General features: G+C 36.0%; 1 protein-coding gene across 1 annotated transcript; it reads right to left on the bottom strand.

Annotated features, from left to right (window-relative positions):
* Nucleotides 1–19,863: 19,863 nt before the first annotated feature.
* On the bottom strand, nucleotides 19,864–22,155 carry LOC147291879 (flavonoid 3'-monooxygenase-like). The gene is made up of 2 exons (XM_086237484.1): nucleotides 21,193–22,155; nucleotides 19,864–20,609 (listed from the first exon to the last, which is right to left on the bottom strand). Exons 1-2 carry the CDS (start codon nucleotides 22,102–22,104, stop codon nucleotides 19,980–19,982), a joined length of 1,542 nt encoding a protein of 513 aa, XP_086093610.1. The 5' UTR covers nucleotides 22,105–22,155; the 3' UTR covers nucleotides 19,864–19,979.
* Nucleotides 22,156–26,596: the final 4,441 nt, after the last annotated feature.

Genomic DNA, 26,596 nt, shown 5'->3' with positions numbered 1-26,596 from the left:
TTTTCAAATATCTTTCACTTTTGTATTTTTACTTTGATATGTCGATCAAATTAGTATTTTTTATTCTTGATCGATTTTTGTCTTTGTATAGATACGCAAACCAGATTACCAAAAACCTGTTTTAGAGAATTCTTTCGAGATTTTATGGAAATTCTAGAATTTTTCTTGAATTTATTTTTCTCTAAAACTGAGAGGTCTTTTGGGTAGCAAGTGTTCACAAGAAAGGTAGTCTTAGTTTTTAGAAGACCAATGGTGCAGACCTTGTATTTTTTAGAGTTCAGGAAATTATCCTATGAATTTTCAAAGAGTCTAGAGTATTTTAATTTTTTAGAAATAAATTTGGACTTCCCAAATTTTCTAGAAACTCTTGGAGGACAAATTGATAATTGGACTCCATAGTAAATTAGTATTAGTCAAGACGAGTTCGTAAGAATTTTTCGTATATTTTTCTGAGTCCGAAGCTATTTTTAATTAATTTTTAAAGTTTGTAAAAATAGGAAAATAGAAATAGAACAATGATTCTACATGTAGCCACTTGTAATTAGTTGGGGCTTGCCACTAAGCATGCTGAGGTGGCAAAAGCTTCCCCACCCAAGTTCAAAAACTAAAAAGCTCATGAGGATTTGGATGGAGGTGGTAACTTGCAAATAAAATTTAATTCATAAGGTAACTTGCTTCAATTTTTAATTTAGATGGTAACATATAAATTGAGTCAAAGTTCAAGTGCGTATCTTGCTAAAAAGCCTTTTAAGATAGACCTCAAATCTTCTATGTCCCACCCGTACTGCTGTGTCCAAAATTATTATTATCTGCCCCCATGCTTTATATTAATTAATTCTAATATTTGTCTTCTTTTTTGAGCATGTGACTGGGGGATCAATAATCATCATCCATAATAATTTTTTAAATATCTTTGTGCAATCCTCAGGCGCTTCATGAATCACATGCAATTAAAGACCCTCCCCCTTAGGCCCACGACCTCAATTTTTTTTCCTTTTTGAATTGAATCTCCTTAGGTGTGATTGTCTTAGATTTTTTAAATATACTTTGTACAGATTTGCAATCTTCATCCATAATTTTTAAATTAATAAACGAATACATTAATAAGAGAAGTGTTAGTTCTGAGTGTGCTAGTAATAGTGCTGCACATGTTGATTACAAATTCTTCATTATTGTGCTGCAAAGTCCACTTTGTTTTGCTGCAACATGATTTTCAAATATCTTTCACTTTTGTATTTTTACTTTGATATGTCGATCAAATTAGTATTTTTTATTCTTGATCGATTTTTGTCTTTGTATAGATACGCAAACCAGATTACCAAAAACCTGTTTTAGAGAATTCTTTCGAGATTTTATGGAAATTCTAGAATTTTTCTTGAATTTATTTTTCTCTAAAACTGAGAGGTCTTTTGGGTAGCAAGTGTTCACAAGAAAGGTAGTCTTAGTTTTTAGAAGACCAATGGTGCAGACCTTGTATTTTTTAGAGTTCAGGAAATTATCCTATGAATTTTCAAAGAGTCTAGAGTATTTTAATTTTTTAGAAATAAATTTGGACTTCCCAAATTTTCTAGAAACTCTTGGAGGACAAATTGATAATTGGACTCCATAGTAAATTAGTATTAGTCAAGACGAGTTCGTAAGAATTTTTCGTATATTTTTCTGAGTCCGAAGCTATTTTTAATTAATTTTTAAAGTTTGTAAAAATAGGAAAATAGAAATAGAACAATGATTCTACATGTAGCCACTTGTAATTGGTTGGGGCTTGCCACTAAGCATGCTGAGGTGGCAAAAGCTTCCCCACCCAAGTTCAAAAACTAAAAAGCTCATGAGGATTTGGATGGAGGTGGTAACTTGCAAATAAAATTTAATTCATAAGGTAACTTGATTCAATTTTTAATTTAGATGGTAACATATAAATTGAGTCAAAGTTCAAGTACGTATCTTGCTAAAAAGCCTTTTAAGATAGAGCTCAAATCTTCTATGTCCCACCCCGTACTGCTGTGTCCAAAATTATTATTATCTGCCCCCATGCTTTATATTAATTAATTCTAATATTTGTCTTCTTTTTTGAGCATGTGACTGGGGGATCAATAATCATCATCCATAATAATTTTTTAAATATCTTTGTGCAATCCTCAGGCGCTTCATGAATCACATGCAATTAAAGACCCTCCCCCTTAGGCCCACGACCTCAATTTTTTTTCCTTTTTGAATTGAATCTCCTTAGGTGTGATTGTCTTAGATTTTTTAAATATACTTTGTACAGATTTGCAATCTTCATCCATAATTTTTAAATTAATAAACGAATACATTAATAAGAGAAGTGTTAGTTCTGAGTGTGCTAGTAATAGTGCTGCACATGTTGATTACAAATTCTTCATTATTGTGCTGCAAAGTCCACTTTGTTTTGCTGCAACATGATTTTCAAATATCTTTCACTTTTGTATTTTTACTTTGATATGTCGATCAAATTAGTATTTTTTATTCTTGATCGATTTTTGTCTTTGTATAGATACGCAAACCAGATTAGTAATTTTTGCTATCTTCTTTGGACAACCCCACAAACTGTAAACTTGACAATTCTGATGGCTTACAAAAGCTAGCAAGCAACTCATTTGCAATGAGTGCTTCAGCTGTTTACCCTCTATAGGGACAGATTAATCAATTCAATCACATAAGCTTAGAAGTAAAATAGGAGTCCTTTTCAAAAGCACTTATTAGTTTATTAAGCATAAATTAATGAATAGTAATTGTGTCGTACATATGTTTACTTTAAAGTTCTCCTTGAGATAATATGCATCATAAAATACTCTAGATAAATGGTAAAACTGTAAACTTAATATAGAAAATCTATTATAAAAACAATCCTTAAGCCCAAGATCTTGAACCTCATGATTTTCACAATAAACTTATTGCAGAAATTTAATTAATTAAGCGATACATACTTAGTTCCATAAGAGCAACTTTAATAAAAGCAAGATAAATTCCTTGAACAATATAAACCTGAATTTGGATTTGATCATTCACTCTCTACAAATCTTTAGCTCTGTCTTTCAATGAGGCTAGACTAACCTTATGAGTGTGTTGGGTGTTGTGAGAGCAGGGACCAACAACCTATTTATAGATAACCTTCTAATAATAGGGTTTAGGCAATCCAAAATGATTATCCTGAGTATCTGAGGAAGATTTAGCTATGCTTTATGTGATTTGAAATTTCAAAAATTATATAATTAACTAAATAATAAAATGCTTAATTAGCATAAGATTTTCAGCCAGACTTTTCTTAAAGAATCGAGAAAAACTGTTCTACTTGAAACAAGAATTATTCTACCTTGACAAAAAAAAATTGAAAAAACTTCAACGAAATAAATAAATTTTGAATAAAACTTCAAAAGAAAAAAAAAAAAAAAATCAATTATCGATCTACTACCTTGACAAAAAAAAAATTGAAAAAACTTCATTACATAGTGAGTTTTCTGTGATTAATTAATGAGTTTAATTAATATAATGCATGATGAGAGACAATGTTACTTAGAAAATGTTTACTAGTTACTAAGTTTGATGCTCATTTGGTATTATAAACCAAGAGAGAAATAGTGAGAAAGAGAGCTTTTTTTTTTTTTTTTTTTTTTTTTTTTTGACCACAGTGAGAAAGAGAGCTTTACAAAGAGAGAAGTTTGATGCTCATAATGTAATATAAAACAAGAGAGAAATAGGAGAAAGCGAGATGAAAGAAAATTGAGTATCGTTACTTAATTTCCTTAAACCACATAACTATTGGCAAGGTTGAACCTGGAGCCTGGAGGATACAAAGGTTTCCTCCTTTACCTGGCAAGGACTCTATATAATAAAAAGATATTACACATCAACCCAAAATATATGTTTCAAATTACTTTCATTGTTCGTGGACAGCCACATACTTAATATTATTTCCAATACTTTGAAATGTCTTCAATAAGAACGGACTGGTCACAAGCATAGCACAATGCATAAAAGAGATCCTGAATACTCAGCTTGAACAACCCATCTCTTCCTTAATATATTTAACAGCAGTTGTGACTCCATCCTGCAAAGTGAAAACATAATTGAGTGAATCAGATTCGCACCGCCTTATTGTTCATAATTTCAAACTTCAAATTTTCAGAGAATATATAACCACTAACAGTTCTGGCCCTTCTGGGATGCCAGTAGTTCCTTCTATTTTCCACTATCAAAAACCAGATGGAGCACAACTGAAAACTGCATATGCCTATATATCAAACATTTTTGCCCCCTAACCAATATGTAGTATTAGGCTACAATATGACCTTTCAACTCTAGTTTTTAACCCCCTTAGATTAAAAAAAAAAAAAAATTCAAATTCTCAATAGTTTTGAAACTAGAAAATGTTGACCTAGTAGGTACACAATCCCCATGTAGTCTGGATTAATTTTTAACAAGCCACCATCAACTAATTGCAATATAATAGGATCACTATGCATCACTGAGAAAGTTTCTAGCAGAGGGAATGGTATCACACATGACATATACCATGTTGGACCTTAAGCAAATATGTTGCACACTAAAAAACTTGAAAGGTAACAGCCACCTCCCCTTCCAAAAAAAAAATCATTTAAAAATTATAGTGTTACGAAACCAGGATGACACTTCCAAAGGGAGAGTGGAAGGTGACAAATTAGGTATTATCCAAATTATTTCTGCTGATCTTAATGGAGCAACAGCTTTATAAAGGATGTAACAATAATAATGTTACAATCATTATTCTATTCGAAATCTAAATTGGTACATGACAACACCACCATGGTCATATGCTAGAAATTTATTTCAACAAATTCCCTTAGTACGTTGTTTTAAAATTTTCACATAGATCTTGCTTATTGAATAGGAAAAACATCACCTTTCACCTTTGATGCCAAGTATCATTGGTAGTTATAGGCCCATTTTTCCATATCTAGCTTGGTATTTAAACTCATAAACACAAAACTCTTTGATTTCTAGGGTTGATTTATGGTGGTGTCGAATCCAAGACCTTCATACATTTTATCATTGTCTAATTTCCTCCCATTTAATTTGTTACATATTTAGTATTTTTCTTTAGATTTATTGCATTTTATGTCATTTATTTTTAGTTATCCAACCTTTTTAAACTAAGTTAGCTTTAAATCAATTGAAGTTTAAACCTAGTAAATCCCTCCAAACAATCCTTGAGGTTCGACCTCGTTTAGTGTCATCTATACTATAAATTCGTACACTTGCGAGTATAAATAAATAAACACAACAAATGGTACTTCAAGATTCTCATAGTTTTAAATAAAATTAAACACCATAAGGCCCAATATCATAATTGAATTAGCATTGTGCCCATTCTACGTACAAGATGAGGTCCACATAGAATACTTGGTGTATTTGAGCCTTAGGAAGAAAAAACCAAATGGAACACTTCAGCCTTGATGAGGTCCACTAGAATAAAGTCTTTTGGGTCTATCTTTTGGGTTAAGGGCTTTGTCATTATTTTAATTAAAATTCATATTGGACTCAAATTTTATAAAACAATTTATTTTAGAAAAATGCCCAATAATTTTATGTTTCTCTAAAAGAAACAACAAAGCCCAATTGATGAAGTGGTCTCCTAGCCACCACCACCATGGAGGACAGCCCCATGGAGGAGGTCAGCGGTGCATGTGGAGATGGTGAGGTCCTCCACCTTGTCACCTTCTTCACCAACTTGGTCAAGACCAAATTTAACACTTTAAATTTGGGTCACAAGTGTGATCTCTCTAAGGCCTTCTATTATGGTGAGACTCATTTGTGACCCAAAACCCATTTTGGGTCACAAATAGTGTTATGACCCATTTAACACTGCAATGGTGTTGTGACCTGTTTTATACCTATTTAAAATATGGCTAATATTGATCAAGTGATGTTTAATTTATAATTTAAAACTCAAATAATTATAAAAATTATACCATTGGTTTTATTTTAATGAGATCTTTAAATCATTAAAATAAGGTTAATATTGAATATATTTAGAATAACGAAGACAATCTTGATACGAAGGACGACAAATATTTAAAGAAAACGACACTAAACCAACTAGAACGAGTACATGAAATTAACAACACCACCCAGCAACAAAGGAATGCATCCACGACAATGTTCAGTTGTTCCCACGGGTGGCCTCGGGCGAATCACGAGGGTCCACGTAAACATTTTTATATCCTCCCCAAAATGAAATATTTGCTTTGGCCTCACAATCGGCACATGGTTGAATGCCCTTCCTACAAGTGCATGGAACTGGCCCTGAATCTTTGAGTATTGGGAGTTTTAGGTCCCGCTTTACACAATACTGGCACATTGGTCTATTTCCATCACGATCGCACATACAGTATTGCGACATTGGGAGGCTTTAAAAGTAGTCGATACATACCCTGCAATTTGGATTGTAATCGTTCAGACCATTGCAAATACACTTCGGGTCACTCATCGGGTCATCGGCAGGTTGCCTAGAGGAGGAACCCATTTCTAACGATAGTGATGTGAATGTGTTGGCCTACTAGTTAAACCTTGGTATTTATAGGGAAAAAAAACATGATAACTTGCCCATATGATTCCTTGATGAATTCACAGATACTCGAATCTCATATATGAAACAACAGTATTGTACATGGGATGGAGTGTGGAGTCAGTGTATGGTCTTGTCATTCTTTGAGTGAATTATTTTGCAAGCATGTGATGGTTGTGTCATGTCAAGTTAAGTCAGCTAAGAGAAATCAATGCCTTTATTTCATTTCCCAAACACAAACCTTCAAGGAAGATAATTAAACTCGATTTTGAAACAGAAAGCAATACACTTAAATAGCAAACATAAAGACAAGCGACAAACACTTAAACAACAAACACATTAGTGGTCAATCGGATGCCAATAAGGAGTAGGTCATTTTATAATCTGCCACCGGGCTTTTAGAATCCCAAACACTCTCTCCACATCCTTCCGGTTCCCTCTTGTCGAGCGGCAAATAACTTGTGGTGGGGAAGAACAAGACTGTGTAATGGAGTAATAAGAGTTGACCATTGAGGGTAGATCTCGTCTGTAAGATAGTATGGGATGGTGTATTCTACCCCATTCACAGTGAAATTCACCTGTGGTTCTGACCGAAAATCATATCATCAAAAAGATGTGAATAGTCCAGCACGTTGATATCATTATTTTACCCAGATATACCAAAATTTGCATGCCATATCCACATGTCGTACGAGGAAACGGCTTCAAGGATAACTATTTTGATACGATAATACCCACGGTAAACGGCTTGCTCAGCCATTGGGCAATTTTGCCATACCGAATGCATGTAATCCAAGCTATCAATCATACCTAAAAATCCTCTCCGACTCCCCTTTCGCAAAAGTTTTCTCATATCGGTCGAAGTAGGCCTGTGGAGATACTCTAGTCCTAAGATATGAGTGATGTCTCTCAAAAACTTCTGGAATGATTATCGTATAATGGTTTGGCTAATGGTCATCGACTCTGAGACCAAATCAAATGAAATGCCATATGCCATCTCCACAGTGCCGCAGTCACCTTTTGGTGAGGTGTGCAAGCCACTCTACCGAGGGCGTCAGCTCTTGGACAGAAATACTCATCCTGGAGGCCTGTTATGCAGTAATGGTAGCATGTATCAGTCTTATCTATTGTAGTATGCATCAGTCTTATCTACTATAGCATGCATGCATTCATTGGAGTTGTACCGCAATAAGTGAGAATCCAATAGTGGGTGGGAAATGCAATCAAGATTAAGAAATAGCAAGATTAACATTCAAAATACAAAATAAAATTAAAGAGCAAACATGACTTAAACAAGATTAACATTCAAAATAAAAAATGCAATTAAAGAGCAAACATAATACAAGGTCTCATTCTAATTGTTAAGCGGGTACCCATGGTTTGACTGATTGAGGTTGGAAAGATCCGGGTAGTATCCAAATAGAGTGTACTCCGAGCTGTGGTTAGCGCACATTTGCCACCTTGCAATGACTTCAGCTATCTTTTGCTCCCAATACATCTGTTGCCCCTCTTTCATCTTATAAAGGTCTTGGCCCATAATATTTTGTTCTTCCCATTCTAGCTACCTCTCAATCCTCACCCCCTTTCTTGCTTATTTTGCGGCAACTCTTTCACACTTTGCACACTCCCTGTCAAGTCTCGTTTGTATGAAAATCCTTGAATTTTTCATTATAATGATCAACTACCTCAACCATATGAGTTTGGACTGGCTCAGCTGCCTCTCGATCCTCACCCCCTTTCTTGCTTCCTTTGCGGTGACTCTTTCACACTTTGCACACTCCCTGTCAAGTCTCGTTTGTATGAAAATCCTCGAATTTTTCATTATAATGATCAACTGCCTCAACCATATGAGTTTGGACTGGCTCAGCTGTCTTCGCCCGTTTTACATGGTTTCTCCCTGGTGGCCTTGGCCACGATGGACCTATTGGTTGGAATGGTGGTGGGTTTTCATCATCTTCAAGTGGTGTGATAGGATCGGCATTGTCATCCTCGGGATCGTCATCGGCGGGAGTGTCACCCTGATCGGTGGCGGGGGTCTCTGGATCACTACACCGAATAGGAGCATGAGTCGCAACGTACTTTGCACTTTCCTTTTTTTGTTCCCAAATGTGCACTTATGGAAACTTGAATCCAGTTTTGTTTCAAAAACCTTCAAGTGCTTGCGTAAACTACAATAATAAAATAATAATACAAATATAGAAATATGCTTGACAAATAAATAAAACAAAAATTACTAATACCATTATATAAATATATAATGGTATTAGTAAAGGACAAATATATAATAATATCATACAAATATATAAAGGAAAAATTTTAACTAAAGGATTCCCACTATATCCTATGTCTTTATTTAGGACATGAATTTCACTTTGTGTCAATTGAGGATGATTGAAATTTTCATTTTGTGTCAATTAAGGACCTTTGTTTTTTTTTGTTTTTTTCAGTTTTTATCTCAATTTTGGCCTGACGTTGGACTCATTAAACCTACACCAAATTAAGAAAAATTATACTGGATTTAAGGATATGCATCTCGTCTTTACAACCATATAAAAATTACCTAAATCGGAACTCTAAAACTTCAGACAATTGGCCCGAAACTAGGGTACCCAAAACTGTCTAATTTTCTAGATATTTTCCTAGAGGTCCGATTGGATAGTTTCGGATACCCTACTTTGGGTCCGATTATCTGGAGTTGTAGATGTCCGATTTGAGTGATCTTTATATGGTTGTAAAGAGGAGATGCATAGCTTTAAACCCAGTATAAGTTTGCTGAATTTGATGAAGGTTTAATGGGTCCAATATTGGGCCAAAGTTGAGATAAAAACTGAAAAGAAAAAAATAACAGGATGCTTAATTGAGACAAAATGAAAGTTTCAATCCTTAGTTGACACAAAATGAAATTCATGTCCTGAATAGAGACATGAGGTATAGTTGACGTTCTTCAGCTAAAATTTTCCCAATATATAAATATACTTGATAAATAAACAAAACAAAAAATAATAATATCATTATATAAATATACTTGATAAACAAACAAAACAAAAAATAATCATACAAATATATAAATCAATAATGCTAGGGGTCCCAAAATTTGATCCCAAATATGTATCCCAAATGATGTGGCATCTGCCACATCATCATCTTTTTAAGTTAATCAAAATTTTAATTTATACTAAGAAATCATTAATTATTTTAAAGAAAGAAAATAAATTATACACAAACCTCAGTAAATTAACCTTTCCCGTGAATTAAACCCTATCCCCCACAGTCCTAAATTGATTGCAGTATTGCAAAACACGTTCATCCTACAATCCAAAACTGATTGCACTACCATGACACAACACCGCTCTGTCGTGCTGCATCACCAGATCACCACATGAGCGCCCATCAGCACTGCGTCGTTACAAGTCTTTCAAGTACAGCTTGCATGGATATTGTATGTGCTCCTCACGTTTTTTAATTTCTTTTTTTTTTTTGTTATGTTTTTGGGTCCTTCTATATGTATTAGTTTGTGGATTTGGTTGTTGTTCTTCGTAAACTATGTTATGTAAACATTAAAAAAAAACCATGCTCTGTAAAAATGGAACAGAGTACTATTTTCCTTGAGGCTAATGTTGCATTGAGACTAGAGATGACCATTTGACCCAGCAGGCAGATACCCACAAAACCAAACCCATTTAAGTGAAAAATTTATCAAACCCATACCCACGTAACCCACCCATAGTATAATGGGTATTACCCTTACCCGCCCCACCAAAGTAATGGGTTACCCAAACCCAACCCAAAAACCCACCATTCCTGTTTTTTTTGTTTTTTTTTTCTTGATTTCATTTTTTTTTTTTTAAGATCAGCTCTTACAGTACATAGTTACATGTCATTATGAACAATTACAATTATATAACGTATCTCTCTCTCTCTCCTTTCTCCGCTCCCTACTTCTTATTTTTTTGGCCAGGCTTCGCTCCCTACTTCAATCATGTTGCAAGATATCAAATATTGCAACAGTTTAATTGATCCATTAGTTTTCGACCAAAAAAAAAAAATTGATCAATTAATTTACGTTTTTCAATTTAATTGATCTATATGTTTTTTCTCCTTTCCTTTTTTTTTTTTCATTCATTAGTTTAATTGCAATTTAAATTTAAATTTCAGGTTCATTATACTTGAATTTAATGATAAAATAAAATAAAAAATAGAGGGTTTGGGTAAAGCATGGGTATTATCCATACCCGCCCATCTTTTATACGGGTATTAACATGTATACCCATACCCGTCCCATTACCCAATTACCCATACCCACACTACCCTAATAGAGTAGGTACCCGCGGGTACCCAAACCCACGGGTAAAATGGCCATCCCTACACCAGACTTGTATGTGCCAACAGGCATTAGGTCCTAATATAATATAATTTAGGACAACAAGAAATAATTAATTAGAATTTAATTGATACCATTAAACACAAGCGAGCCTAATGAATAGTATAAATGAATATACTAGATAGGGTCTTTTTTCGATGAAATCTTCATCATCTTCATCATCGATGAAATCATTAACATCAATTCGGGGAAGTGGCCCAAGATCAATTGATAAGGCATCAATCTCAATTGGAGGAACGTCATGTATCTCGACTTGTTGTATGATAACATCATTGTTGTATGGATTGGGTATGGTCGAAGATGAATCCTCTTGATAGGCCACGTCATCCTGATTTTCTTTTTCCGAAATATCCCATACATTTCGATTCTGAATCATCTGAGCTACTTTCCAACCCACACCCGCCTTATGATCATCCAGATAACATACTAGTTTCGCCATTGTGGCAAGAATAAATGGATCATTCTCATACCATCAAGTGTTTGTGTTCACAGATATTAAGTCATAATCGAGTTTAATACTGTTGTTCCTATTCGGGTTTGTATTAAACCAATGACACTTAAATAACACAACTTGAAAGCGATACGAGTATAACACTTGATGTACACTCGTCAGCTTGCCGTAGAAATCTACCGTTCCAGTCTCCAAGTTCTCTACACAAACCCCGCTACTTTGAGTGCTCAAGATGGCATCTCGTTCTACAGTTAAAAACTTAACTCCATTCACATTACATCTGGAAAACGTTTCAACCCATTGAATGCCACTCGCCAAACTCATTAACTCCTTGTATAATGGCGAATTATCATCAGTCAGCTTTTCCATCTGTTAAAAGACAATGTAATTAATATATTACAAAAAACATACAAACACATGAACGAACTGATCATTATTGTCAGTAATCACTTATATGTTCCTTAAACCATTTAGGAAACAATTCCCGATGCTTTTTCTGTACACGTTCCTTATCCCATCTTGGATAGTCGCGATTCATTAGTTCCTCATGCTCAATGCGTAAGGAGTCAACTTCTTCGTAATTGTTGAGTATGAACCAATGAGCCACCTCCATATCGTGTTTCGAGAATTCAACAGCTGCTTTAGGGGCTTTGCCAAATGGTCGTGTAATTTGAGAAAAGACTGAAAGTGTCTCATTTTTTTCACCACCATCGTCGTTGCGTTGGGGCCGATTGAATGACGTCTCAACACTGCTGAGATACATTGCACAGTAGGTGATGGATTCATTTGCAATGTATGCCTCCGCTATGGAGCCTTCGGGGCGTGCCCTGTTTTGGACGTACCTTTTGTAATTATCCAACATTCTGCAAATGTAAGTACATAGTGAGAAAACTTTTATGAGTAACATAGAGCTAAACTTGGAGAATAGTAACAAAAAAGTTTAGGAATTGTTACCTTTCTATTGGGTACATCCACCGATAACTGACCGGTCCAGCAAGAATTGCCTCTTGCGGTAAATATATCATCAAGTGAATCATTATATCAAAAAAAGCCGGTGGAAATATTTGTTCAAATTTGCATAGGATGTACACAATCTCATCTTTCAATTTTGACACGTTCAACACACGCAACGTCTTAGCGCATATATGCTGAGAGAACCTCGACAACCCAACAATCGGTTCAACCACATCTTCGGGCAAAAATTTTCGAATACCCACTGGAAGCAGACATTGCAATAAAACATGAAAATCATGACTTTTTAAGCCCAAAATTTTTCCAGAGTCGATTTTCACATTTCGTGAGATATTGGCCGCGTATCCATCTGAAAATTTGACCGATGCAAGAAACTTTAAGAATTCTTTCTTATCTCCAGGCTTCACTGTATAAAATGGATGTTTCTTTATCATTTTATCACCCTTCTTCGTTAACCACAAATGTTTCCTGATGCCCATTTCTTGCAAATCTTGTCGAGCCTTAATTGTGTCTTTTGATTTTCCCTCAATGCCCAAAATTGTCCCCACCAAACTTTCACACACGTTCTTCTCAATATGCATTACATCGAGATTGTGCCTGATTTTCAACTTGGACCAATACTCCAACTCGAAAAATATCGACTTGTTCATCCAATTTAGATGTGCAGGTGACCTTGGCATATTTCGTTCTTTGTTAGAGGGATGTTTACCAATCCGGCCAAATTCTAAGTTATTCAACTGCCTCAAGATGTCATCACCAGATAATTCTTTAGGTTTCACGCCCATCTTCTTTTTTCCGTCAAAGGCCTCCTTACTATGACGCCATTTATGATCCCCCGGCAACCATCTTCGGTGGCTCATATAACATATTTTACCACTGTGCCAAGCAGAAGTTATATCCTTATTACAAGTAGGACATGCCATATAACCCTTAGTGCTCCAGCCTGATAGATTCTCATAAGCTGGGAAATCATTTATTGTCCACATGACTGTTGCATGCAAGGAAAACATTGTTCAGGTGGACTTATCATATGTCGTTACACCATTTTGCCACAATTCTTTCAGCTCATCAATCAACGGCCGCAAATACACATCGATCTCCTTGCCAGGGGATTGCGGTCCCGGAATTAATAGCGTCATAATTGTGAATTTTTTTTCATGCATTTCCAGGAAGGCAAATTATAAGGAACCACAACCACTGGCCAAGTGCTGTGAGATGTGCTCATATTTCCGAATGGATTAAATCCATTAGTAGCAAGTCCTAATCTGACATTTCGTGGATCTGCTGCAAAATTAGGATATATCTTGTCAAATTCTTTCCATACGCTTCCGTCTGCAGGATGTCTCATCACATCATCCTCAAACCCGCTTATCTTTGTGCCATCTCATGTCACTTGCAGTATGTGTCGACATGTACAATCATTGCAATCTTGGCTTAAGTGGGAAATAACGCAACACCTTTTGCGGAATCTGTTTCTTTCTTTCTACAGACTTGTTTTTATATCTCGGCTCATTGCACACATGGCATTTATCCTTACCTTGGTGTTCTTTGTAAAACAATACACAATCATTCTTGCATGCATGAATCTTTTCATATCCCAAACCGAGATCTTTCAACACCTTATTCGCAAGATAATGTGTTTCAGGTATAGGATTGTTCTTTGGAAGCATTCGTTTCAAAATCCTCATCAACTGATCATAACTTCTATTCGAATGTTGATTAAGTACTTTCCAATGCATTAACTCCACAAAAGTAGTTAGCACAGAGAACTCTTCACAACCAGAGTACAATTCCCGCTGAGCTTGTTTCAACAATCTCTCATACTTATCAAACTCTTCTCTTTGGACTTCGGGCAACCCATCATCTTCATCCATATTATCGCTCTTTGTATCATCCTGATTGACTTCGTGATCAAGCGATGCATATGGATAAGCATCGTTTATTATGCCCATCACTTGGTCATTATCATCACCAACAGATTCAGTAGGAGCTGCAGAATTGTTCGAGCATCCAAGGAAGTCGAAACATAAACTCTCGGTTCACCATGATAATACCATGTCGTATAGTTGTGTGACATCCCATATTTCACCAAATGAATTCTGACTTCACGCACTGTCTTCCATAAAGTGTTGTTACAATTCTGGCACGGACACTTTATATTATTCTGAGCATTGACATGTTCCTGTGCATTTGGATAAATGACTCGATCCCATATAAATATTCATCACTAACATGATTCGTATCACGTATTCACTGTCGGTCCATGATGCCTGTTTCCATCACTAACACGACAATTAGAAAAAGATTTGTCACCCTTCTTCGTCTCCTTATGCCTTCGGTAAGGGCCATATCCCATTCGAGAATGTACATATGTGTCGTGGTTGTTGGCTCGCACGACATAGTTTCGATCTGAGAAAATTTCGGCAGCATCTCCCTATGGTTCTCTAAGTGCACGACGTAGATATTTAAAACAAATATCTAGTATGCACTCGAAGAACACATAGGAAGATGTTGCCGAAATTTTCTCAGATATATCAAAACCACGTCACATGAACCGCTAACCATAACACATAATTGTGCACTCCCAAACTGTCCATGGGTAATTTGGACAATTCAAGAATCATATTGGAGCGCAGTCACGCCCAACGTCCATGCGCGCGTCCAACAAACTCTCGAACAAGTCTAAGGTGAATTTAAGTTTAGTGTATAAAGTTATCCACTGATAACTTCGCACGACTAGTTGAATGTACAAAGTTATCGACTGATAACTTCGCACAGGCGCTTCGTGCTAGATGACCTAACCCAGTACTCGAGGAGTGCTGGACTACGTCATCGGGAATTTTGCAATTACAACTAAATTAAATGTAACATACAAACTAAACTATAATTAATCTAACAATATACATACAAGCATACAAACAAACTATTAAATTTTAGCATTTAAGAACATACAAACTAACTAATCAATTTATAATTAATTTTAACATACAAACTAATTCATTAAAAAAGTTTAATACAAGTATATATGAAACATTAAATACTAAATCATACAAAAATTTACTAAAAGATAGATTAAACACATACCTCACCAAAAATGCAATTATCCTTCACAACAAATGCAACAATATCCTTCCTTCACCAAAAAAATAAATCATTGTCAAATATTAGCCCAACATCAATCTAAATTCAGATTTCACAACCAAACCACTAAATTAAAAAAAACCACAACATTAACTAATTATCATAAAAATAAAAAATTCCACAACCAATTTATGCAAAATTCACAATAAGTGCAAATTGTCCAATCCTACAAATGCAAAATCCACAATATTAGAAAACATAAAAAAACAAAAAATAACAAAACTTAATTAAAATAACAGAAATTGAAAAAAAAAAAAAATTACCGTGTGTGGGGGTGGGGGGAAGAGGGTTTTCGATGAGCTGGGAGGGTGGGGGGGATGGGTTTCGGTGGGGGGGATGGGTTTCGGTGGGGGTGGGTTTTCGAGAGAGGGTGGGTTTCGAGGGGGGGTTTTCGGTGAGCTGGGAGGGTGGGGGGGATGGGTTTTTGTGGGGGTGGGTTTTCGGGGGAGGGTGGGTTTCGGGAGCGTGGGTTTCGGTGGGGGTGGGTTTTCGAGGGAGGGTGGGTTTCAGGGGGGTGGGTTTCAGGGGGGTGGGTTTCCGATGGGGGGGTGGGTTTCGGGAGGAAGGAGGAGGAGGGGTGGGTTTTCTGGTGGAGGGGGTAGGTTTTGGGGGGGTGGGTTTTCGGGAGGAGGGAGGAGGAGGGGTGGGTTTTCGGGATGACGGAGGAAGGAGGAAGAAGGAGGCGGGACGACGAACCGGCAGCCGAGAGGAGGGAGGAGTGAGAGCAGAGAGGGAGGAGCGAGAGCTGAGAGGGAGGAGGGAGGAGTGAAGTGAAAATTCTGAAACCCAAGAACTAGGTTATACAAATTGAAAGACTTTGGACGACGAACAAGATTCCGGTGCCCAAAGCACCTTTAGGCGAGGAATTCATGATTTCGTCGCCCCAAAGCCACTTTGGGGGACAGAATCCTGTTCATCGCCCAAAGTCGTTGACTTTAGGGCACCGTTTCATCTCGTCAAAATTTCAGACTTTGGGTGACGAATAGTTCGTCAAAGATATATTCTGTTGCCCAAAGTTGATTTTTAGTATGAACCATGGTCGTTCATACGCTTGAGCTCCAATACCAAACTTCTTCATCTCCAATTGACCTAATTTTTTGGAGGAATGATCTTTGAGTGAGAAACTAATAAATGAACGTTTCGGATCGTTAAAAACAACATCGACATATAAGGTTCTACATATAAATCAATGGATTTTACACTTAAATAATAAAATTCTATTAACTATTTCGTTCAAACCTTGTCAATTCAATAATTGTGAAGACCATAACGTGATTACAACAATCACAGTCGTTCATCATCTATGTTCATACTCAAAGATCATCCATGCAAAAAATCGGCTCAATCAGAGTTCATCTAGCCGTTCGATTATCTTTATAAAAACCATGATCTTTCATAGACACTAAATGCTAAACCTAACTTCTACTTATCCAATTGAGATAATTTTTTGTATGGATGATCTTTGAGTGGGGGACTAGCCAATGATTGGTTCAGATCGTTAAAAACATAATAGAAATCTGAGCTAATACATATAAATACACTTCAAGAGTATAATTCTATTAACTTTTTCGTTGAAATTTTGGCGATTCAACAATTTGTGAAGACTACAATGTGATTTCAACGATCGGAACCGTTCATTTTATTCGTTTATACTGGAAGATCATCCCTGCAAAAAATCGGCTAAATTGGAGTTCATCTCCTCCTTCGATTAATATTAGAAAAATCACGATCGTTCATAAGTTCAAGCACCATTACCTAACTTCTACATCTCCGATTGAGCTAATTTTTTGCAGGGATGATCCTTGAGTAGGGAATTAAAAAATGAATGGTTCGGATCTTTGGAAATACAATCGTATCGTATGCTATTACATATATAAAATTGTAAACAAAAAAGTATTGGAATTTTGGGCGATGAACTTAAAATTTCGTCGCCCAAGGTCACTATTACAAAACGATCATTCCTACATTCGACCTCCGATACCAAACTTCTACATCTTCAATTGACCTAATTTTCTGTAAGAATAATCTTTGAGTGAGAAACTAATAAATGAACGGTTCGGATCATTGAAAATACGATCGACATATGAGATTGTACATATAAATGAACGGTTTTTACACTTGAAGAATAAAATTCTATTAACTATTTCGTTGAAACCTTGTAGCTTCAATAATTGTGAAGACCACAACGTGATTATCACGATCAGAGCCATTTATCATATACATTCATACTCAAAGATCAACCCTGCAAAAAAATCGGCTCAATCGGAATTCATCTACTCGTTCGATTATTATTATAAGAATCAAGATCATTCATATACCCTAAACGCCAAACCTAACTTTTACATCTCCAATTGAGATAATTTTTTGCATGGATGATCTTTGAGTGGGGCACTAAGAAATGATCGGTTCAGATCGTTAAAAACATAATAGAAAAGTGATCTTCTACATACAAATACACTTGAAGAGTATAATTCTATAGCTTTTTCGTTGAAACTTTGTCGATTCAACAATTGTGAAGACTACAATGTAATTTCAATGATCGGAGCCGTTTATTTTATTTGTTTATACTCAAAGATCATTTTTGCAAAAAATCGGCCAAATCGGAATTCATCTACTCCATCGATTAGTATTAGCAAATTCTTGATCGTTCATACATTCAAGCACCGTTACATAACTTTTACATCTCCAATAATCCTAATTTTTTGCAATGCTGATCTTTCAATGAGGAATTAAAAATTGAACGGTTCGGATCGTTGGAAACACGATCGCATTATATGAATAACATACATATAATTGTACAAAAAAAAAAAAAGGGAATGAGACTTTGGGCGAGGAACATACAAATTCCTCGCCCAAAGTCATTTGGGGCGACGAATATATTTTGTCGCCCAAAGTCTCTTTGGGCGAGGAACATGTTCGTCGCCCAAAATTGCTTTGGGCGAGGAATTTGTATGTTCCTCGCTCAAAGTAACTTTGGGCGACAAACATGCATATTCTCGCGCAATGTATTTGTCAATTAATATTTTGGCGCGTGAGTTTTGGCGACGAAATTATGTTGTCGCCCAAAGTAACTTTAGGTGAGGAACATGGTATTCGTCGCCCAAATCTGTATGACATTAAGTGACAAATTTTCCATTTCGTCGCCCAAAATTACTTTGGGCGACGAATATAGGTTCGTTACCCAAAGTTTCGTCATCCAAATATGTTTTTCTTGTAGTGGTAGTATCTCCATGAGCAGCATTCAAATCTATATGACCTAATCTAATGCTACTGATGTCGTTTTTATAACTTAAGATTAAGGGATCAAATTTTACAAACTCTTTTATTTTTTAAGTTGTAGTTAGAGGAAAACAAAAAAACAAAAATAGAAGGAAAATTAGAGTTTAATCATTGTAATATTTCTTATTTGAAAAAAACCTTATGGTTTTTTATTTTCTAAATAAAGTCCTTGTTTTTTTTAAATAAGGTCCTTTAACCAATGTTTTGTCAAATAAATATGTTATTTTTTATATTTTTTTGAGGGTATAGGTTACGGATTCACCTCATACCTTTCTAAGGTATAAAATAAGGTTTGTGGAGATTGTATATTAAGTTTTAACTCTGAGATTTTAAGCTAATCAAAACTTGAGGAATAAGTTAAAATGTATTGCCGAACACTCGAAAATGGCCGCCGAGCACTCAGCACCAAGTATGTGTGAAAAAAATAGGAACTAATGCACAAATATTATGTAACATGAAATGATTATAATATTATTAGACTTTAATTACAATTTTAAAAGCTATAAGACTTTAGTCAGTATATTATAAAACTAAAGGACAAAAATAGAAATCTCCCAAAAAAAAAAAACTTTGATGTGGCCATCTTCAAATTGACCTGTTTGGATAGCAGAAATAGAAAATTAGAAATGAAATGGAAATGAAGTTCAAATGCAGATGAAATGAGAAATAATTGTTGAAATTCACTTGAAATGAAATGGGATACATGTGTGTGTATATATATATATATATATATATATATATATATATATAGATGCCGCACATTCGGCAGGGATTAAACAAGAGCTTGGACCCCAAAATGGAAAGGAGTACCACAAAACCTCATGCTGTTCTGGTCCCGTGGCCAGCACAAGGCCATGTTAACCCTGTTATGAGATCGAACTGGTGAGAACCAAATTAAAGGAGCTAAAGTGAACTGGTATAAAGGTTGTTTTGATTTCCAAAAACCATTACCAAACATGCTGCATGTTGTACTCTGGTTGGTCTGCAAGCAAAGATCGATTACATACTAAGGACTTATTAATAAGAAAATCCCACTGGAAGAGAGTCAAAATCTAATGCCACAATGGTCGTCGAAAGTACAATCTTTTTATTCCAAGACTTATTATTTTATTCATAATTAGTACAGTCCATGACAATAATAAGTTCTAAGCCACAGACAGAAACACAGGACGACCGAAACAAAGGAAATACAATCACTTATAGAGGTGGATTGGAAGTCGAGGTTCCGGGATAACGGTAACGGGGACTTGAGGACACGTAGTCAGACCATAGCGTTCCACCATGCATATATCTTCAGGTTTCATACCCTCAGGAAATTTCCAATTGAAACCATGGAACACATTGGCAACTGTTGATCGAACAATCTTAAGTCCGAGGTTGTAGCCAGGGCACTTTCTTCGGCCAGAGCCAAATGGCAACAGGGTGAAATCCTGTCCCGTCATACCAATTTCCCTGCCCTGCAAAAACCTTTCTGGGTTGAATTCATAAGGATCATCCCAGTGGTCAGAGTGCCTCCCTATGCTCCATGTATTTATCAGGACAGTTGTTCCTTTAGCTATGTCATAACCTGCTACATTGCAATCCTCAAGTGCGAAATGTGGTGCCAGCAACGGTGCGAGTGGATGTAACCTAAATGTCTCCTTAATAATAGCCTCTAAGTAAGGCATTTGGGGGAAATCATTTTCTTGCACCCATCTTTCTCTACCAATTACTCTGTCAAGCTCTTCCCTTAACTTTGTAAGGACTCGGGGGTGCCTAAGAAGTTCATGAAATGCCCATTCCATTGTGACACCAGACGTGTCTGTGCCACCAGGCATTAGGTCCTAATACAATATAATTTAGGACAGCAACAAATAATTAATTAGAATTTAATTGATACCATTAAACACAAGCGAGCCTAATGAATAGTATAAATGAATATACTGGATAGGGTCTTTTAGATATATTTCATTTTAGAGTAGATCCAGTAGTCAAACATCAATTAATTACCAAAATAAGAAATGATAATACCTTGAAATAAGACATTAATTGACAACATTAAAATTTACTTTTTTTCAACTCAAAGGGTAAAAGAAAAAATCACTAAATGAATTTTATGCAGAAATTAGATAATTTTACGTGGCAAATTTAAAAATAGGTGTATATCTAATTTTACTGAAAAAATGGGATACTATAAAAATGGGTCTCAATGGAGGTATCTCTAATTAATCCAATAAATAAAAAAAATGCAGTTTTAGAAATGAATAAATCTGATTTAGACAGACAACTAAACTTAAGTTTGTAAACAGACCTCCCCTGTTTTCAAAGGTTGGTTTTGACATGAAAAAACAAAAGAAAAATTGCTTCTTAAAATCCTTAATACACTACTGCATTGAAATTAAGAAGAAGATAGAATATAATCCTGACATGGAGTAACGCCTTGACAGCTTCCATGGTGAGCTTAGCCTCAGGATCAGTATCCTCCTCAGAGAACTGCAGCAACACATCTACCATGTCTTTAGGAACAAAATTCTTGCCTGCTAATTCCTTCTTGGCCTTGTGATCAGCAAGCACATAGTTGTGAAAAGCTTCGAACTTGTCATTCAAAGCCTTCATTCGCTTAACATATCCCTGCAGGTCAAAGATACGCAGCCACGGTATCCAGTCGCCAATATTGAGTACACCATTAAGCACCATCCACTCATCTATCATCTCATGAAACTCACTTATTGACACAAGTGAATTAGTGTCAGTTTTATGGTCACTGAAGTACTTGTCGCTTAATACCACCCTGCTTATGCTGGAGAGAGTATAACGCCTGATAAGGTTTTTGAGCACCACTGGATTTCCTGTCTGAGAGTAAAGTCCAGAAAGGAATCTATGTCTTTCTTCAACACGAATATATTCGAAGGAATCAAGCCTTTTGGGAGTGAATAGCTCTGTTAGGTAGACTTTGCGCGCTTTTCGCCAGTGTGGTCCATAAGGCGCCCATGTCATGTCTTGGTAATTGTAACCAGTGTATTTGCCAGAAGCCAGAGGAGGCCTAGAGGCAAACACATGATCATGTGTCTTTAGGAATTCTTCTGCCATTTTGGGCGATGAAGCAACCACAACTGTGCCGGAACCATATTTTACCTGCATAATTTCTCCATACTTTTTGACTAAAAAGTGAAGAGATATATGTGGGAGGGTACCGAGCTGGTGTAAATTTCCAACAATAGGCCATGGTTTTGGACCAGGTGGAATTCTTCTTTTGGGATTTCGTTCACGAATTTTCTTTGAGATAAAGACCATTGCTGCTAGCCATGCTAAGGCTAAAACTACCAGAGTACTGTCCATTGGTTTTGGTGGGGGAAAGCCACAGGAGGTTCTGGTGTGTGATCACTCATCAGTGCAGTGCATTTATTTATAGTAGAGGCTCTAATAGGGGAATAGGTCTATTCTGTATTATTTTTTAAAAAATAGTACTCCCTCTCCCCTATACTCAAAAAATAAAAAATAAAAAAAATTATACTCCCTGTTGATAGTTAGATAAAATTAGAAAGAAATCTTTCATGTAGTATCTCCGTGAGCAGCATTCAAATTCACTTGAAATAAAATGGGATACATATAGATATAGATGCCACACATTAGGCAGGGATTAAACAAGAGCTTGGATCCCCAAAATGGAAAGGAGAACTACAAAACCTCATGCTGTTCTGGTCCCGTGGCCAGCACAAGGCCATGTTAAATTACAAGATTTGCCAAGCTCTTGCATTCGAGAGGCTTCCATATCACTTTTGTCCACACAGAGTTCAATTACAACCGTTCTAAGGATAGAGGATTGCTAGTGAGCTGGTGTGCTCAGGAGAAGGTCCTAGGCCATCCTGCTGTTGGTGCATTTTTGACACATTGTGGTTGGAACTCTATGACAGAAGTTATATGTGGTGGTGTGCCTGTGATCTGTTGGCCTTTCAATGCTGACCAACAAACGAATTGCCACTGCGTTATATTGAATTACTTTGCTATGACCAGTATTCACTTATTGCTTAGCATTTAATAATTTCAAGGCATAAATTTAATTTAGACACATAACTATATATATTATTTCAACGGGGTCCATGAACTTTAAAATATTTCAAATATACATCCGATCTACTATCTAAATTGAAAAATGAACTTTCGTCCATTGATTCGTTGAGATATCAGTTAAATGCTAGTTTGGCTTTTGCTGACCGAGATTACTTGGCGATGTGGCGCCATCTCAGCAAACTTTTCCCGCCAAATGAGCGACACAGTGACACCTGTCCATCCAACCCCTGACACGGGCCCACAAACTCATCACTTTTCTCACTCGTCAAACACAGGTGAGGGATTTATATTTGAATTTGGGGAAAAACGTGATGTTTTTGGGAGACTAAATGGTCAGAAGAGCGTTCGACGAGCGGGAAAGATGTGATGGGTGTGTGGGCTCGTGTCAGGTGGACATGTGTCACTCATTTGGTAGGAAACGTATGTTGAGTTGGCACCACGTCGCCAATTAATCTCCGTCAGCAAAAGCCAAACTGAAATTTAACTGATCTCTCAACAAATCGATGGACGGAAGTTCATTTTTCAATTTAGATAATAAATTGGGTGTATATTTGAAATATTTTAAAGTTCATGGACCCCGTTGAAATGACATATATAGTTATGTGTCTAAATTGAATTTATGCCTAATTTCAATGAAGGAAAAGTAAATAAAAAATTTATTTTCAGTTATTTGATTAACAGCTGTATATATGTGACTCCTTTGAAATGGAGTTTTTTTCTTTCTTCCTTGGAGACCCTGAACGTCTTTTCCTTCGTAATGTTACATGGCAATTGGAATGAAAAATTCATGGATTTATGCTTCCGCAGTTACAAGAAGCAAATATATGAGCTTATGAAAAAGCGGGGCCTGAGGATACCATGTTGGAATTAATCAAAGGAAAATTACAGTTTAGTCCTTCTAACATTTCTTATTTGAAAAAAAACCTTATGACTTTTTTTTTTCCTTTCCAAATATAGCCCTTATTTTGTCTAAATAAAGTTCTTTGATCATTGCCTTGTCAAAGAAATATGTCATTATTTTTTTATTTTTTGAGGGTATAGGATACGGGTTAACCTCATACCTTTCTAGGGTATAGAATAAAATATCAGAGTTAAAATCTAATATAAAGCCAACAAACCAGGGTTTGACAAAGAAGTAAAAATGCACTGCCTGCTTTTGAAAACTGCAGTGAATCATAGCAACAATTAATATTTTATTTTACCCAGAATACCCTCATTGATTTTTGATAATCACATCTCCTATCGGTATTTTATTTTACGTTTTGTCATATTAGTCATTTTGGTAAGTAATGCATGTGATGGTTGATTATATTTTTCATATAACTATTTAAATGTCTATAATTTTTATTTGTTTATTTTAAATTAAAAAATATGTCAATTGTTAGTTATATTTTATATTGTGATCATTAATTATGATATTTTATTTATATGATTAAAATTATAATATACCTAAAAAAATAATAGGCATACTTATTTGGGAAAATTTTAGCAAAAGGACTATTACTATACCTCTATTTTTAGTTGAGGATCTCGTTTTCACTTTGATTCAATTAAGGACTATTATTTTTCAAGTGTTTCAATCAAGGATATTCTATCACTTTCGTTAAAAATTATGTTAAAATTGATCACATGAGGGTCACGTGACCAATTTATAAGGAAAAAAAAGTAATATCTCCTAAAAAACTATGAAAAAATAAAAATAATGAATTTTAAAAAGTAAAAAAAAAAAAAAATCTCCCTCCATCTCCCATCACCGCCACCCCTTGCAACGTGCCGACCCGACCCTCCCCCTTCCCCCACCCAGCCCCGCCCATCCCCTCCTCGTCCAAATCGGAGAGAGAGAAAGCGAGAGAGACAGAGAGAAAAAAGCGACATAGGGATGGGATGGGGCGGGGTCAGGGTTGGGTGCGACGGGGCCGGGGTTTGGTGGAAGGGCGTGACGGGGATGGGTTAGGGGAAGGGGAAGGGGAAGGGTAGGGAGAGAGAAAGGTGAGGGGCAAAGAGAGATGAAAGTGGGTCGGGCTAGGTGGTGGGGGGAAGGGGGAGGCTGGGTGGGGGAAGGGGGAGGGCCGGGTCGGCCTGTTGCAGGGGGTGGCGATGATGGGAGATGGAGGGAGATGTTTCTTACTCTCAAGTTGCAGGGAGTTAGTAGGTTGCAGGTGGTGGGAGGTGGTGGGAGATGGAGGCAGAGAGAGTTGAGAGAGAAATTGAGTCTGAGAGGGAGAGGAAAAGAGCGGGGCTGGGCTAATAGGGAAGAGGGATGGCCAGTGGAAGGGGGAGTCGCCGGTGAAGGGGGAGTCACCGGTGGTGGAGGATGAGTCGACAGTGGTGGCTGGGGAGTGAGGGTGGGTCGGTGGTGGCTGGGGGCTGAGGTTGGTGTGGCTGGGTTTCAATTCCCACCTTTTTTTTTTTTCATATTTTATAATTATTTTATTTTTGTTTTTTATAATCATTTTTAAATGCACAAAAAAAGACATAAATGCCCCTGCAAATTGGTCACGTGCGAGTCACGTAACCAGTTTTTAATGAAAAATTTGACAAAGTTGATGGAATATTCTTGATTGAAACACTTGAAAAATAATAGTCCTCAATTGAAGCAAAGTAAAAACGGGATCCTCAACTAAAAATAGAGGTATAGTTATAATTATTTTGCTAAAGTTTTCCCTGCTTATTCAATAATGTTATTCTTAGAAAAAATTAAAGCTAATACAAATTTGTAGCCAAAAATTTCAAAAATAAGTAAAAAAAACATTTATTTTTACCAAACAAATAAGTATACTTTTAAAATCATGCCCATTTTAATAATTATACACAACCACAACACTTTTACATTAACATTTACCAAACACTTTGATACTGTTTTTTGCACTATAAAACTTTTGAAAAGATAGTTTACCAAACACTCAACTACTTTACTTTACAACTGAATTTACTTCACAACTGTTTTCTTCACAGCTATTTTTCCGCACAGCAATACCAAAATGAGTTGCTTGCTAGGTTTTGCAAGCCATCATACTTGTTCAAGTTTACATCTTGTGGGGTTGTCCAAAGAAGATAGCAAGGATTACTAATCTGGTTTGTGTATCTATACAAAGACAAAAATTAGGAATAAAGAAAGCTAATTTGGTCGGCATATGAAAGTAAGAATAAAAAAGTTAAAGATATATAAAAATAGCGATGCAGCACAACAAAGTGGACTTTGCAGCACAATAATGAAGAATTTGTAATCATCATGTGCATCACTATTACTAGCACACCCAGAACTAACACTTCTCTTATTAATGGATTCGTTTATTTAAAAATCATGGATGAAGATTGCATATCTGTACAAAGCATATTTAAAAAATCTAAGACAACTACAACTAAAGAGATTCAATTCAAAAAGGAAAAAAAGAATTGAGATCGTGGAGGGCCTGAGGGGGTGGGTCTTTGATTGCATGTGATTCGAGGAGGGCCCGAGGATTGCACAAAGATATTTCAAAATTATTAGGCTTTTTTCCACTAATAATTAGTAGGGAAAATTGTAGCTAAATGACTCTAACTAGACCACATGTCTCTATTCAGGACATGAATTTTACTTTGTGTCAACTGAAGACTGAAATTTTTATTTTGTGTCAATTAAGGACCTTATTTTTTTCAGTTTTTATCTCAATTTTGGTCCAACGTTGGACCCATTAAACCTCCACCAAATTCTGAAAAATTATACTGGGTTTAAAGATATGCATCTCCTTTTTAAAACCATATAAATATCACCCAAATC

Source organism: Dryas octopetala, chromosome 3, assembly GCF_963921425.1.
Source record: "Dryas octopetala chromosome 3, drDryOcto1.1, whole genome shotgun sequence".
Classification (NCBI taxonomy): domain Eukaryota; kingdom Viridiplantae; phylum Streptophyta; class Magnoliopsida; order Rosales; family Rosaceae; genus Dryas; species Dryas octopetala.
This window is presented reverse-complemented; position numbering and strand designations above follow the sequence as displayed.

What these genes read in the sequence shown, in the direction of transcription:
- LOC147291879 (XM_086237484.1), bottom strand. Translation starts at nt 22,104, where the DNA reads ATGGACAGTACTCTGGTAGTTTTAGCCTTAGCATGGCTAGCAGCAATG. An exon ending in CTGTCAAGGCGTTACTCCAT is followed by an intron (nt 20,610 to 21,192) that starts GTCAGGATTATA and finishes ATATTGTATTAG; the next exon opens with GACCTAATGCCTGGTGGCAC.